General features: G+C 38.3%; 1 protein-coding gene across 6 annotated transcripts in view; it reads left to right on the top strand.

The window, feature by feature from the left end:
- Window positions 1–15,224, top strand: part of LOC126194883 (ATPase family protein 2 homolog) — a 180,890-nt gene that overhangs the window by 71,832 nt on the left and 93,834 nt on the right. For 3 of the 6 annotated variants that reach the window (XM_049933230.1, XM_049933229.1, XM_049933228.1), the window contains exons 10-11: window positions 2,955–3,124; window positions 7,103–7,397. In XM_049933230.1, coding sequence (XP_049789187.1) covers window positions 2,955–3,113 — 159 coding nt within the window. In that variant the 3' untranslated portion in view covers window positions 3,114–3,124; window positions 7,103–7,397. Of the gene's footprint in view, window positions 1–2,954; window positions 3,125–7,102; window positions 7,398–7,521; window positions 8,047–15,224 lie in introns of those variants that run through there. The other 3 variants (XR_007538522.1, XM_049933231.1, XM_049933232.1) reach the window with 3 other exon arrangements.

The raw sequence follows: 15,224 nt of genomic DNA, 5'->3' as shown, positions 1-15,224 counted from the left end.
GGGATACTCTACCTGTGCTGCTAGAACATGTACCTTTACAAGTACGACACAACATGTGGTTCATGCACAATGGAGCTCCTGCACATTTCAGTCGAAGTGTTCGTACGCTTCTCAACAACAGATTCGGTGACCGATGGATTGGTAGAGGCGGACCAATTCCATGGCCTCCACACTCTCATGACCTCAACCCTCTTGACTTTCATTTATGGGGGCATTTGAAAGCTCTTGTCTACGCAACCCCGGTACCAAATGTAGAGACTCTTCGTGCTCGTATTGTGGACGGCTGTGATACAATACGCCATTCTCCAGGGCTGCATCAGCGCATCAGGGATTCCATGCGACGGAGGGTGGTTGCATGTATCCTCGCTAACGGAGGACATTTTGAACATTTCCTGTAACAAAGTGTTTGAAGTCATGCTGGTACGTTCCGTTGCTGTGTGTTTTCATTCCATGATTAATGTGATTTGAAGAGAAGTAATAAAATGAGCTCTAACATGGAAAGTAAGCGTTTCTGGACACATGTCCACATAACATATTTTCTTTCTTTGTGTGTGAGGAATGTTTCCTGAAAGTTTGGCCGTACCTTTTTCTAACACCCTGTATATCATAATTCAGGCGAATGGCAGCTTCAAGCATGGTCCATGCCGTGCACACATGCCAATGGGGGGCTGTGCCATGCTATGGGAGACATTCATTGGGGTTTTCATGGTAATTGAAGGCACCATGACAACTGTGGGCTTTGGCTATATTTAGGGACAGGAAAATGTAGCATCCATTTTTGACAAAATTCACAGCTATCTTTTGCAATATTTGCATCTATTTTTGTCAAAATTTGCCTCCTCTCTCTCTCTCTCTCTCTCTCTCTCTCTCTCTCTCTCTCTCTCTCTCTCTGACTAGACTTACAAATTTAAAAGTGAAGATAAACAAAGCCTTAGTTTTTTGAAATTGGCTGTTAGAAAAAAGTGCTGATTGGAATCTCTTTGACTGGAAAGTTTGCTTTTGCGAGAACTTCAACAGATTTTTTTCCAAAATGGCCTTTGTTTTCTTCTTTTGGCTGTATCGTAGCTTTCAAAAATGACTGTTCTGTCAAAAAGCAGTAGCACTTTCCCACCAGTGAACTAAAAGCATCTCTTGATTTAAGGTGTTTTGGACATCATTTTTCTTTTCCTGCCTAATTCAGTGATTACAAAATCTACAAACTGTCAGTTTGACTTTTCATGGGCATTCGTTGCCAAGCAAACCATGCTTGACTATGCTACAGATAGAACTGACAAGATAGTTGGTGTAGAAGTAGAAAAAAATGGGGGTAACTCTATTTTAACGTTAGAGGAATAATTTCCATGCAGTCGAAAAACATTACAGGTTTTGTTTTCCAATTGCTATAGTGTGCTCACTGTAGGCTAAAGTGGCAGATGGCCTTGAGCATAAATAAATTAGATTTTTGACCACCAGAGGGAGATGAGTGGTGTGGGGAAACAAACTCCACCTTCCATTTGTAGGGCAGCAACCTATAGCAGAACTGACACATTGTCACAGGGATCGTCGATCTCTTCTGGTGTTGAAAGAGTTGTAATCGAACTCTTTGGTGGACCACGATTAGTTTCTTCACTTATTTCAAAATAAGAAAAGGAAACGAGCAATGCACTACACAAAGCCCTCGGGAACGGTTACTGTGCAGTTGTTTGTTGAGATTAGCAGAGTATTGTTAACGACATAGTTCAGGCCTGCCCTCTAGCAGTATTCGATGCAACCACAATTCAAAACATCTGTCTCACCTAATTTTCCATGTTAAAAGTACCCACATTACCATATTTTGAGCTTTAGCTAGTGAATAAACATACATGTTTCTTTATTATAAAATGTTAGGCCCCACAGCTGATACTATATTGGATTATGCAGCTTTTATCTTAAATAGGGCATTCAGTTGCTCACTATTGGCATGACACCATATCATCGAGTGCGTTGATATGTCATTGTGTTCATATACCTTTTATTTTGCAAACAGGATCTTACACACATTATCTTTCTAAAATGGGCTTTGCCAGATGATGTACAATACAGTAACTGAAAATTGGTTACATTTTTGACATTTATATGCACAAAATAAAGCTATTTCAAACTATTTCTGATAAAATGGTTCATCTGGATACAATTCACTACAAGATAGTGTCTGTTAAGTAATTTCACATTTTTGCATTGTGAGGCAGAATTCACATCTGTTTTGCATTTATCACAAAATGCAAATTTTTATGGTCCCTAAACATAGTTGTGGACCACCTGCATCCCTTCATGCTTGATGTCTTTCCTGAGTATAGGGTCCTCTTCCAGCAGGGTAACTGCCCATATCAAAAGGCTAGGATCATGCTACAGTGGTTTAAGGAGCATGTTAGTGGACTCACGTTGATGTCGTGGCCACCAAATTTGCCTGATCTGAACCTGAATCACAACTGAGTGGCATCTCTGCACCCACGAACCTCCAAGCCATAATTTGTGGGAACTGCATGGTCTTGTGCAGACATCTGGTGCCACATACCTCTGGAAACCTACCAAGAAGTTGTCAAATCCATGCCATGCAAAATCACTGCCGTATTGTGTGGACCAGTATGCTATTAAGCCGGTGTCCATAATATCTAGTCCATCAGTGTATAATTACCATTTTACAGATTAGAATTTCTGTCACATACAGGTTTTTTTTCTTTGGATTAACACAAAACTTATTTTATCCATGCGTGTGTTTCATTTATTAAAAGAATAAGTTCAAAATACATGTCACCACTAGCCATATTGTAGTGCACTGGATTATGAGGTAAATTAACAATTTCCAATCCACTATTTTTTTCAAAGTGCATTTTGTTGTTATAAATAAGATACACTGGAAACAAATGATAGCCTCAACAGTTAAATGCATGAACTACAAAACTTTTGAATAAATGTCTTTAAAATTATTCTCACAGGTTCTTGCAGTGTGCCATGAGGCAGCACTTAAAGCTCTAGAAGATGATTTGGAAACAGATGTCGTTGCACATAAACATTTCCAGGCGGCTCTTCAGATAGTCACACCTAGAACTCCTCCGTCGCTCTTGAAGCTCTATGAAACATATCTACAAAGTTGATTGAATGAGAGGTAAGAAGTGAAGTCTAAATATGAAATTCAAATTAAAACAATTAAATTGTTCAACAATTTGTAAGAAATGAGACAAGTTGCCATTTTGCACTAGTTTTTCTTTTAGTCTGTAGTGCAATTACTTTATGACAGACAATTTTTATCCATTTTCATAAGTTAAATGTTTCATATTTGATTGTATCTACATAACATTTTAAAGGCCTAGATACTTTGCTCCAATTAGTCTTCTCATCTATTATCTGAAGGCACTTTAGGTATTCAGTGTAATTGTTTCTGTGAGCTTTTGTTTGTTGAGAGTATGCTACCACCTGATACTGAAAATAAAGGGTTTTGAAAAGGAGATTACAGTCTACTATTTGATTACTGTGCCATCTGCAGGAAGCACTGTTTAGAAGTTTTTTTTTGTGTGCAGTACTCGTCTGTGTAGCTATTTCTGCAGGTATCAAATTACATTCTCCACTGAGGGCAACATTTTGTTGCTATTCTGTGCACTGATGTTACACTGGGTTGTTTTTACTTAGGCATACACTACTGACTGGGTCTATCTCGTATATTGGCTGCCATTGCCATTGCCACTCAACATTCACGATTCTTGTCCCTATGACATTTAGTAACCTAAACTTCCGAATAATGGATCTTCAGTAGAGAGAAGGAACTTTTCTTTATAAGAGTTACTTGCCATCAGGCCAACAATGTGAATAATGAAAGGAGGTATTGTAACACCATTTCTGAAATTACAAAAGGCTCTTAAAAAGTGTAAGTAGGTGCAGATCTCATATGTTCATGATTAAGAGATTCTTTGTACAGAAGAATGGCAGAAATGGCTTTAGAGACTCAGGAATTGTAAAAACTTTCACTCTGCAGCAGAGTATATACTGATATGAAACTCCTCAAAAAATTAAAACCTTGTACCATGTCCTGCTGTGTTAAGAAGTCCGTAAATACCTGCTGCACAGCCTCATCCAACTCAAATCATCATCTCTTCACACCCTTGTTTAGGGGACCGAAGGCACCGTAAGTGCACGGGGAGAGATCAGGACTTTAGGGTGGGTGCTTGACTATTTCGACACAGGTCAGAAAGGCACAAATGCCACAGTAATCCCTTGCCTATATGCTGGTTCTTATACACCAGCATCAGAGTCATGCCACATTGCATATGTGCTGCAGCAGTGCCTCCAAACAGAAACTTTTTGATCGCCCTTCTGCATCTAATGTCATCTACACTACGTATGGCAAGCGAAGAGCTCACACAGCTGGTAGCACAGTTGGCAGTATTTGACATGGTAGTGCAGTGGGCCAGAGATTGGTGGGGCAGGGGTGATCGACCTTCCCCTCCTGCCATTCGACCCCATGGCAGCCATAACTTCAGAGCTTAACAATGCCATGGAATTCATTACAGCTTTCTGGTTGGCAGCATTCTACTGAATGATGTGTTTCTTTACCACAAGTTTTTTCTCATCCAATAGCAGTGTTTGCCTCTTCACACAAACACTCACAAATATATATTCAACATTACAGGTACAGAAAAATGTACAAATGTTCCGTGTAAAATATCGAATGAAGATGTTATCTTAATTTTTCATATGGGAGAACAGAAACCACAAGATTATTGTCATCTGATTGATCATCTATTGTCACAAACACACAGACTACAATACTTTTTCTGCTGCTGTCCTCATCGTATGATAAAGAAATTACCAAATTTTCTATGGATTCTTCTGTGTTAAAGCTTGAAATCTCTTTCCACGCATGATTTGTGAAATTATTTTAATTTTCTGACATTATTTGTGTGACAGCCTCATTTACCAGCCTCTCTGTCTCTGCAACATAAAGGTTTTATTTCGCTCCACGACATCTGCTTTTATTTGGGCCAAGTCAAGTTCAATGGCATTGGTACAGTGCATCTTCTGTGGCTTGTATCATTTCACTACTTCCAGAAGTTCCACTTTTCACATATTGTGTTCAAAGTGTGTTTTATTGTCTTTCAATCATCTAACTATTTTATCTCTCCTTTCAGCAGCCATTGGTACCTTATTTAATTGTACAAATGGTATGGTGTCCATTAAAACAACACTAACAGAAATGACATTTGGTAGCAAGCGAGTAACAAACCAGCCTTTGAATGTATCTGTGTTCATTTCTTCTTGGTAATCGATGTGTTTTTGCCTTTCTTTCTCTTTTTTTATTTTTATTGAAACATTACCATAGCACCAGAAACAAAACTGTTTGTAGAGCCAGCATGAACAAGAATTAGTCACCCTTCCATACCAACTGACTCACTCATGGTCTCTTGGCACATGTCATCTGTCCGCATGATGTATTGTGCATGACGTGCATTGACCCATGTTTCAACAACCCATCTTACATTCTGTGTATTCACTGGTAGCAACTCACACAGGAAATAACATCTCCTTGCTACAGTGTCTCTGCATCCCATTAGTACCTTTTGTCCTGAGAACCTTTTCCACTGAAGGGCAAGTGTTTTTAAAACAATGGAGGAACTTGTCATTCTGCCTGCGAACAAACTGCTGCCCAACAGTGACACCATCAACATTTTAAGTGTCGGGTACTCCTTCCACTTCTAGTATACATATCTATGTTGCTGATATCACTTTCGTCAGAGTTGTCTGTTTCAGTCACATGACACTATCCCTTCCTTAACTTTCCAGGTGTCACAATAATAGGACTCCCAGCTGAGTTGGCAACATCATTATGGTTTGTGACCCTCTTAACTGGCGCTGTAGAGATGTTCCATGCCTCTACCAGCCTGACAATCGTTTTAGGCACTGGTATCAAATACCCACCATTGTCCCTGTCCCTTTCAAACTAAACACATGATCTGTATATAAATTTGCACACTAGAGATTTCAGCATAGCTCCATTTCCAAAAGTCCTCTTCTCTGCACTACAGGAAACCATTTTCCACTCTCACGGCAAGAAACTCACAGAATTAGTGGAATACCTGCACATGCGCGCGTGCACACACGCGCGCACACACACACACACACACACACACACACACACACACACACACAAATCCTGAATTAAGCATGCAACGCAATTGACTGAAACCAGGGGTCACCTACCACTATGGCAATACTGGGGCATTGCCATGGTACCATAAACAAAATCTCTCAATCTGGTTGGCCGTCATGGTTGTGCAAAGCAGATGTGCCAATGCCTTTTCAGCTGTCAGAACTCTTCTCTCACTCTACAGAGTATAAACTTTCTCAAAACTTCGTTTTGAGTGGCTTACTCTGCTCCCACTGCCCCCGTCCCTCCACCAAATCATCTTTCCTACCTGAAGAAGGAAGTGTTGGTTTCTCTCTGTCTCTTTCTGTCTCTCTCTCTCTCTCTCTCTCTCTTTTCGGGGGGAGGGGGGGCAGGAGTGTTTTGATATATTTGTATGTGTTTCTGTTGGCAGTTTTGGGAATTTTTGCTCCTGTAGGTAAGCATTGTTCAGTCTTTCTGTCTCCCTAGGATTTTAACAGTTTTCTGTATTGAATTTTCATTTTTATAAATTAAATTTTATGTGCCAAGATATATTCATTTATCTTATATTTTCTAAGTGTTTTATTTTATTGTAGGAACCACATAGTGTGTGATTTAATTTGTTCTACACCCAGTAATAGCATTTAAATTTTGTTGTCTGGATGAAAAAGTGGGTTAGTGATTGTATAAAACACTGTCGGTTTACTTGTTGTGTTATATCTGGGTAAATTCTCAAGCTTTTGATGAAATCCTCCATTGTCTTCATCACTTGTTCCTGATGAAGACTATAGATGATTTCACTGAAGTCCTGAGATTTTATGTAGATATGAAGTAACAAGTGAAACAAGAATGTTTTGTACACATGCTCGAGTGGGGGAGGGTCCGTCTTCATACTCACCATTATCAATTTCATTTTGGCACATCTGTACTTGTCTTTTACCAAGAAACTTTAAAAGAGCAGACTTTTTTTAATATTTTGTTTTCAAGGTTCGGAGAAACTACTGCATACAGTCAGAGATTTGGTAAATGATGTAAGATATGTGAAGGAAGATAAACATTGAATCAAACAGAGGCTTAAGAAACAAGAATTTTAGATATTGTTTGTTATATTTTGTGCATTGCAGTTAATGGATTATATTTCTTCTCAAGATTCTAATCATTTAAATTTGCTTAGGAGTTTGAAGAAGCATCAAAGTCAGCATAACACAAATATTAAATTTTTGAAGAAAAAAAAAAGAAAATGTTGATTGTGCATAAGATTGTAAAATAAAAATAAAGATATTTTAATGTTATTACTGCTTGTTAAATGATTAATTGTCTGTTCTGCGGTTGGAGCTAAATAAAGATATGTTGAGTCTTCCTTTTAAAAAAATCGCAGTGTAGTTATTACTGCTATACTGTTTCAGTTTGAGTTTGTATAGTGTCCTGATAGCTGACAAAGCTCTCATGCCTGTTGGGGGTACCAATATTACTCTCTGTATCATTGCTGGAGTTCTCTCTCCCAAGCAACATGGCAATATGGTAAGTCACTTGACTTCCCTTGTCTCTTCAAATCCCTATCAAATCATTGAAATATAGGTTTTAACTTTTCAAGCAAATATTGAAATGGTTAGTTCCGAAAGAACATGGCCAGTTTCCTTCTTCATCCTGAGCTTGTGCTTCATCTCTGATGATCTCATCATAAACAGTAACCTTCCTTCCTTCTTGGAGTTGTCTAGAGTGTGTGTATCAGGTTCAAATAATATGCGTGTTAAAGTTTAGCACAGAACATGTACAAAGTGACACTGGTATGACTCTGGTTACCTGCTCCAGCAGTCAATTTAAAGTGCTTTGTACGCACTGAAGACATAGTTTCAAGCTTTTTCGTTTACTTATTTGGTGCCACTTAAGACTGTTAGTACCACCTATGACTGTATTTCTGAGGTAGATGTAAAGACATTTTAACATTTGTCATTGTAATTTGTTGTACACTAATAAAATATCTGTAAAGCCATTTTCTGCAATCTACATGTTTCGTTGTTCGTATAGTACTAATTAAATCAACCATTGTATTTTGATTTTCAATTTAACATAATTATGTGCCTCATTTGTAACATACTTACACCTTACTTCCACAGAATTTATTTAATTTAAATGTGTTAACACTTGTCAAATTTAAAGCAAAAAAATCTTTATACTTTTTTGTTCAGGTATCTGGAGTTTCTTCTGCATTTCTGTCTGTTTAGTAATTCTTTTACTTATTACTGCCCTATCTGCTGTAGTCTTTCACAATTGAATGTTTTCATTATTTTTAACTTTACCTAATAGCCCGTATGTCCACCTTTGGCATGGATAATGGTGGTGACGTGTTATAGCATGGAAGCAATGAGGCCTTGGTGGATGGAGTTGACACCACATCTGCACACGCAAGGCACCTATTTCCTTTACATTCTGGGGAGGGGTGATGAACTCTGACGCCACATTCAATCACATCCCAGACATGTTCAGTAGGTTTCTGGTCTGGTGAGTTGGGGGCCAGCAAATCAGTTGGAAATTGCCACTGTGTTTCTCGAACTGCTCTATCACACTCCTAGCCTTGTGACACGGCACATTATCTAGTTGAAAAATGCCACTGCCATTGGCAAACATGATTTTCATGAAGGGGTGTATGTGGTCTGCAGCCAGTGTAAAATACTACTTGTCCATCATGGTGTCTTGCATTTCTTGAGGGAATGCCCATTTTTTAACCATTTACGTCCCCATTTGGGTTTGTCGTTTGAGTCATCGGCGCGTGGGCTGTTGACCGCGTGTTACTGTTTATCCATCGTAGCAATGTCGCGAAGGCCATTTAAATTTTAGTTCTGGACCTCTGTTTCAATATGGTGTATTTTATAGACCTTTCTCTGCGTCCCTGTTTTTAGTTGTCTTCTCTTCCGTCAATTGGGAATGATGTGTAGTAGTTTTTAACTCCTCTCTTTGTTTTCGTGTTTCACAGTTTTGACATGGACTCGTAACCTTAGTTGTTCCTGCACCCTAAAACAAAACAAATGGTGCCTTGCATGAGCTCCACTGGACCCATGGATGCCCACGTGGATGTTCCCCAGTGCATGTTATGGAAAGTTCTCTTAGCCCATCTTCTTTCATTTAGCCAGCCCATTGGTATGGCACTCTCCTGAATGTTGTTCATTTAGTTCATGCCATCTGTGGGTAATATTATGTTGCCACTATGTATCCCAGGCTCATGTTCATCTTAATGTATCACTTCCTTCACTTTTGTTTTATTATCTTGTGGCTTGTTCTTTCCATAAAACTAGATAATCCACAAAAATTTTTTTAATTCTTCTGCAAAGTTTGTGCTGTTTTATAATTTCCTGGTTGTTTAAAACGGAGTGCTGGACCAGAACATGAAATTGGAACCTTGTGATTCATACACAGTATTCTTATGGTCTAAGTCGTACATCTGTCTCTTCACTCTGCCAAGCCGTCTTCCAGTGGGAGGGTACTTTCTGTACCTCTGTCACTTCCACCTTTTCCTTTTCCATTCACAAATATTTCATGGGAAAAATGATTGTAGTTAAGCTTCTGTGTGAGCTGGAATCTCTCTCATTACATGTTCATGAACATTTCTCGAGATATACATAGCAGGAAGCAATAGTTGGTTGATTCTTCAAGGGATGTATGTGCTCGAAATTTTAACAGTAAACCACACACTAATGCAGAATGAAACATGCTGAAATTCTTTGAATCTTCTCTATTTCCTCTATTAGTACTATATGGTAAGGATCCCAGACTGACAAGCATTATTGGTCAAATGAAGGTTTCATAAGGTATCTCCTCTGTGGGTGGACTAAATGTCCTGAGGCCTCTTGCAATGAATCTGCCAGGCATCTGCCTTACTTGCTGCTGTGTCATCTGAACAAGACTCAGCCAGGGCAAAAGCACCACAGGCACATAGATGCAAGCTGGTGCCAGTGCCATAGAGACTATCCAATTGCGCGAGTTCCACCAGTGCCACGGGTGGGGCTGAGAATGCAGATATTGACTTCACCTCAGCCGATTGCTGGCTGAGTACAATCTGCCAATGACTGGACTACAACGGATAAATCCTACTAGGAAGATAGAAGAGCAGCTCTTGCCCACTTGGTTATAGATCATCATCCAGGGCTGATTTAGACAGCGAACGTCATTAAGTGAACTCTTCAAAGTGAACAGAGAGTTGTTGTGAATTGCATTGCTAGGTACTGTGAACTTATGTATGATTATTTGCAGTTAGACATTGAGGGCCTTCTTTGTGTTACATTACATGCAATGTTGAAGACTTCATTATTCAACAACTCACAAAGATAAGTAAACCTTTTTAACTCATTTGTGTGTCTTTGTTACTAATTTGTTGGAGTGTTGTAGAACATTTGTTCTTCTGTCCTATTACTTGACCTTGGTGGGATATAGCTGTGTAACAGTGGCAGGGTGAAATTGTCATAGTGGTGTACTGCACCAGAAACTGTTTCACCAACTCACAATCTCAGCCTACCCTAACAACAGTGGAAACTCAGCCGCCTCAGCAGTGCTGGTGAGACCTTTGCAAAACTGGTGAGGGTTTACAAAACTGGTGATGAGGGTTTAAAACTTGTGGTTAGTTTTATGTGGTCATTCTGCTTTAAATCACTCTGTATCCACACTGCTAGATATTTCATGGATGTGGCAGATTCCAGTGATTATTCCACAGTTGTGTAATAATATAAAAATGGGTCTTTTTGCCACTTTGTGCACAGTATGTTACATTTTTTTGAGGTAAGGGTCACCTGCCAATCCCTGCACCAAGCATCCATCCTCTGCAGAACATCTTGTATTTTCCTACTCTGTCCTACTAGCATTGTGACTTCTCTGTATACAACACCATCATCCGCAAACAGCCTCATGGAACTTCTGATGTTATGCGCTCGGTCGTATATATGTGTTGTGAAAAGTAATCATCCTATCACACTCTTGGGGTGTACACGAGGTTACTTTTATGTCTGAAGATTTCTCTTCATTGAGAATGACATACTGTGTTCTGTTTGCTCGAAACTCTTGAATCCAATCTCACAGCCAGTCTGAAATTCCGTATACTTGTATTTTGTTCGTATGGCAGCAGTATGGAGCTTTATTGAACTCCTTCTGGAAGTCAAGATATCTGTATGGCGTGAAATTTGGCAATTGACCGTAAATAATGTAAATAGTGAGATCATCCACGATTGATAAAAGGAATCCATTAAACTTCAATTACACAATAAATCAATTAAATCTAAAGGCTGTAAATCTAATGGAATACCTAGGGATTAAAATTACGATCAACCTATAAATTTGAAAGAACACAAAGAAATTGTTATGGAGAAGGCAGAACGAATGCTTTGTTTTATTGGCAGAATAGTTGGAAGATGCAACAGATCTACTAAAGAGAATGTCTAAACTACACTTGTCCATCCTATTCTGGAATACCGCTGCATGGTGTGGGATCATTACCAGGTAGGATTAATAAAATAGATCAAGATGCTTCGTAGAAGGGCAGCACGTTTTGTATTATCAAGAAACAGGAGAAAGAGTGTCATGGATGTGATACCATATGTAGGATGGAAATCTTTAAAACAAAGGCATTTTTCATTGTGGCGAGATATTTTCATGAAATTTCAGTCACCAACTTTCACCTCCAAATGCAAAAATATTTTGTTGACATCAACCTAAGTAGGCAGAAATGATCATCATAATAAAATAAGGGAAATCAGAGTTCTCACAGAAAAATATAGTTGTTTGTTTTTCTTTGCATTGTTTGAGAATGGACTAATAGAGAATTAGTGTGAAGGTGGTTCAGTGAACCTTGTACGAGGCACTTAAGTGTGATTTGCAGAGTAGCCATGTGGATGTAGATGTCGATGTGGATGTAGTCAAGGAATGTGGGAACAACCAGGGTATAGGTATCTAATGCCTTCTGGGTCTCAGGAACAAACGGATCGAATTGGGTTTCACACAACTGTTGTTTTCAGAACGCATGTTGATTCCTTTCTCGAAAAGTGTCATAATGTGAGTGTAAAACATGTTCCAGAATTGTACAATGCATTGATGTCAAAGCAGGGGCATATATTCAATGTGTGGTAGGTGTGTGCTGCATGCCATAAAAATTGATTTATTTTATGAGTACTTCTATTTTTGAAATCTTAGGAAAATAATTAGCAGAGGTACAGGGAACAGCAGTTTGTTCTGCTCTTTTACTGGACACAAGTATGACTGACTGTGACCTGTGGCAGTAAACAAACCCAGACATGCACTCTACATGCTGCAGGGTCAGAGAGGAACAGAGGAAACATTGCCCACCTGCAGATAGGCTGAGCCTTGTGGAGGGGGAAGTGTTCAATGGCGAGGCCACACGTTGTTGAGAAAATGTGGGGAGGAGGTGAAAGACAGAACAGTGCACGCACATTTAGTTTTACGGATGGGTTGTGACTTCACTTCCCTTATAGTGTACGATGAAAGTACCTGGCTGTTCATTTTGACCAGTAAGGGTGCTTTAGCATGTGGGTGTTACATATTTTAAACATGTTCCCTAAGGTGTTATTGGTTTTCTGTTAACTGTAGATGTCTGTAATCATCTAAAATACAGTGAAGAGTTTTGTTTACAAAAGTAAAATAGTTTTTAGTCTTTTCTTTCCAATTCAGAATTGTCAAAGGAAGTAAATGCAACCATGAGACACTGGCTAGAAATACTTTTTTTTATGAGAACACTTAAAGGGTAATTGGAAGTGGTTAGAAAAGGTAGCCCAAAGCCACCATTATGTAACTTAGTTTCAGATTTAAAGTACACATCAATTAGTCATCATCGACATTTGTAAGTGCAAAGTCACATTCAGTCAATTAAAAATGTTTGAGAATAACGGAGTTGACATCTTGGTAAATGAACAGCACCAAAGTAATACTAGCCAGCGCAACAAACAAGTAAAAAGGAATAGATAAATTTGTAAAAGACGCATTGGTGCATTATGTTATTTAGCTAAACGAAGCTCCCATTTCGAGGACATCATAAGTCAGATGCTTCTGATGAGAAAAGAAATCACCTCGCATTAATAAATGTTTTGAAAAAATATGATCCCTCATTAGAGGCAAACTTGAATACAGCTACTGTATTTTGAAGAAGTTCCGCAGTTATATGAAATGACATTATTAAAGCTGTTTCTGTGGTATATAATAAAATGGGCAGAGTTTGTAGACATTATGCTTGAACAAACTTCTGACATATGGTGTAAATCACAACTGTCAAGAGTCCTGTGTTATGTTCAAGAAGGCATTGTGAATGAAACATTCTTTTATTTTACTGATGTCAGTGCAGATGGAACCACTAATGATTTGTTTTCTCATTGCTAATTGTTTCCTTTTTCATGCTGAATGGCTTAGTTGATGAATTGGCCATTGCGCAGAAGTTTGTTGGCCAGAATTATGATGGAGCATCAGTAATGAGCGGTTGTATTAATGACCTGCCAAGTAAGATTTTGTCAAGATATCTGAAGCCTCTCTTCACTCTCTGCTATGCCCATGTATTAAATTTGGTTTTGCAACAAAACATCTCTAATATAAAAGTATGTCAAATATTTGTCGTAACTCTGAGTGGTCTTTCTTTATTTTTTCCAAGTCTTCTAAAAGAATTTACACATTTCAGGAATATGTATAAAGAAAGTTCCATCACTTTCCCAAACTAGTTGGAAGTCCTCATGCAGATTACTCCACACAGTAAAACTGTTACTATTCTTTCACAGTATTCTCGATAACTGTTCTCGATAGCAGTGGTAATTGGGACACCTGATGTCTCAAGGTTTTCCAGTCTTCTTGAATAATTTTAGTCAATTTTCTTGCTGGTAATATTGTCTAAGCTGTTTGCTGACACAGATGTCTTGTATAAGACACTGCAGATGAAAAACTATGTCGTGTATTGCAGCAAGAAGATTATGGAGATTTCAGAACATCTGCAGTTTGACAGAGAAAACACTTCTGATATTTTTTGAAAATTGTCATTGACTTAAACCTACAATACAAATTTCAAACAGAGAGTGAAGAGAATGTGTTCAGAAGAAATAGAAATAGACATTTATCATCATCTGTATTTTGAAAAAGTTGATCACATTCTGTTTTAGGTAGAACAAATGTTCTTTTCTGTTGATAAAGCTGGAATTTTTTTTATTGCTTTACTGTTATCACTGAGAAAATTACAAACTAAAATTTTGTGATTATCTTTTACACAGACTGTCATCAATTTATGAACCACCCATAATGTTGCTTTGAAAAACAAAAGTGTGCTGTACAGGTCATCCAAGTTCTCTTCAAAGAATGTGTCTCAGCTGTTTTCATTAATGAGTGAATGTGTCCTGATTTCAGGGCTTATTGAAGTGTATAAGTTGTCAACTTTGATAATGAAATCAAACAATGAAAGCTTCAGATAGGAATATCAACAATGTGAGAAAAGACAGACTGCTACTTACTGTAAAGAATACACATTAAGTTGCAGACAGGTACAATTAAAGGATACTTACATAAAGCTTTCAGCCACAGCCATCATCAGCAAAAGAGAGACACACACAATTCATACACACAAGCAAGTGCACCTCATGCACACGTGACCGCCAACTCCAGCATTTTAGTTGGTGGTCATGTGTGAATGAGGTGTGCATGCTTGTTTGTATGACTGGTGTGTGTCTCTCTTTTGCTGATGAAGGCTGTAGCCAAATTTTTTATGTAAGTGTCTTTTAATTGTGCCTGTCTGCAACTTAATGTGTGTTCTTTACATTAAGTAGCAGTCTTTCTTTTTGTACATTTTCAAATTTGATAATGACAATTCTGGTACTACATCTTCAGTCAAATGATCTTCTTCAGCTCTTAAAACAGTCAACACTTATCTGATTATCACACAGTCACATGAAAGGTTGGGTGGGTTAAGTCTACTTTGCACAGAGAAGCAATCCCTTATCCCTGTAAAGAGCAAACCCCTGTTTTACAATGTCGTAGAGAAATTCTTATGCTTGTTCCTGGAAAGAATTGAATTGATGTACAGGTGACTATTTTGTAAGTAAATCTATCTACTCATAACTTTTTTTTATTAGAATTAATTCTG

The sequence above is a fragment of the Schistocerca nitens genome, chromosome 7 (assembly GCF_023898315.1).
Source record: "Schistocerca nitens isolate TAMUIC-IGC-003100 chromosome 7, iqSchNite1.1, whole genome shotgun sequence".
NCBI lineage: Eukaryota > Metazoa > Arthropoda > Insecta > Orthoptera > Acrididae > Schistocerca > Schistocerca nitens.
The sequence above is the reverse complement of the archived record's forward strand: the minus strand, read 5'-3'. Positions and strand labels throughout refer to the sequence as shown.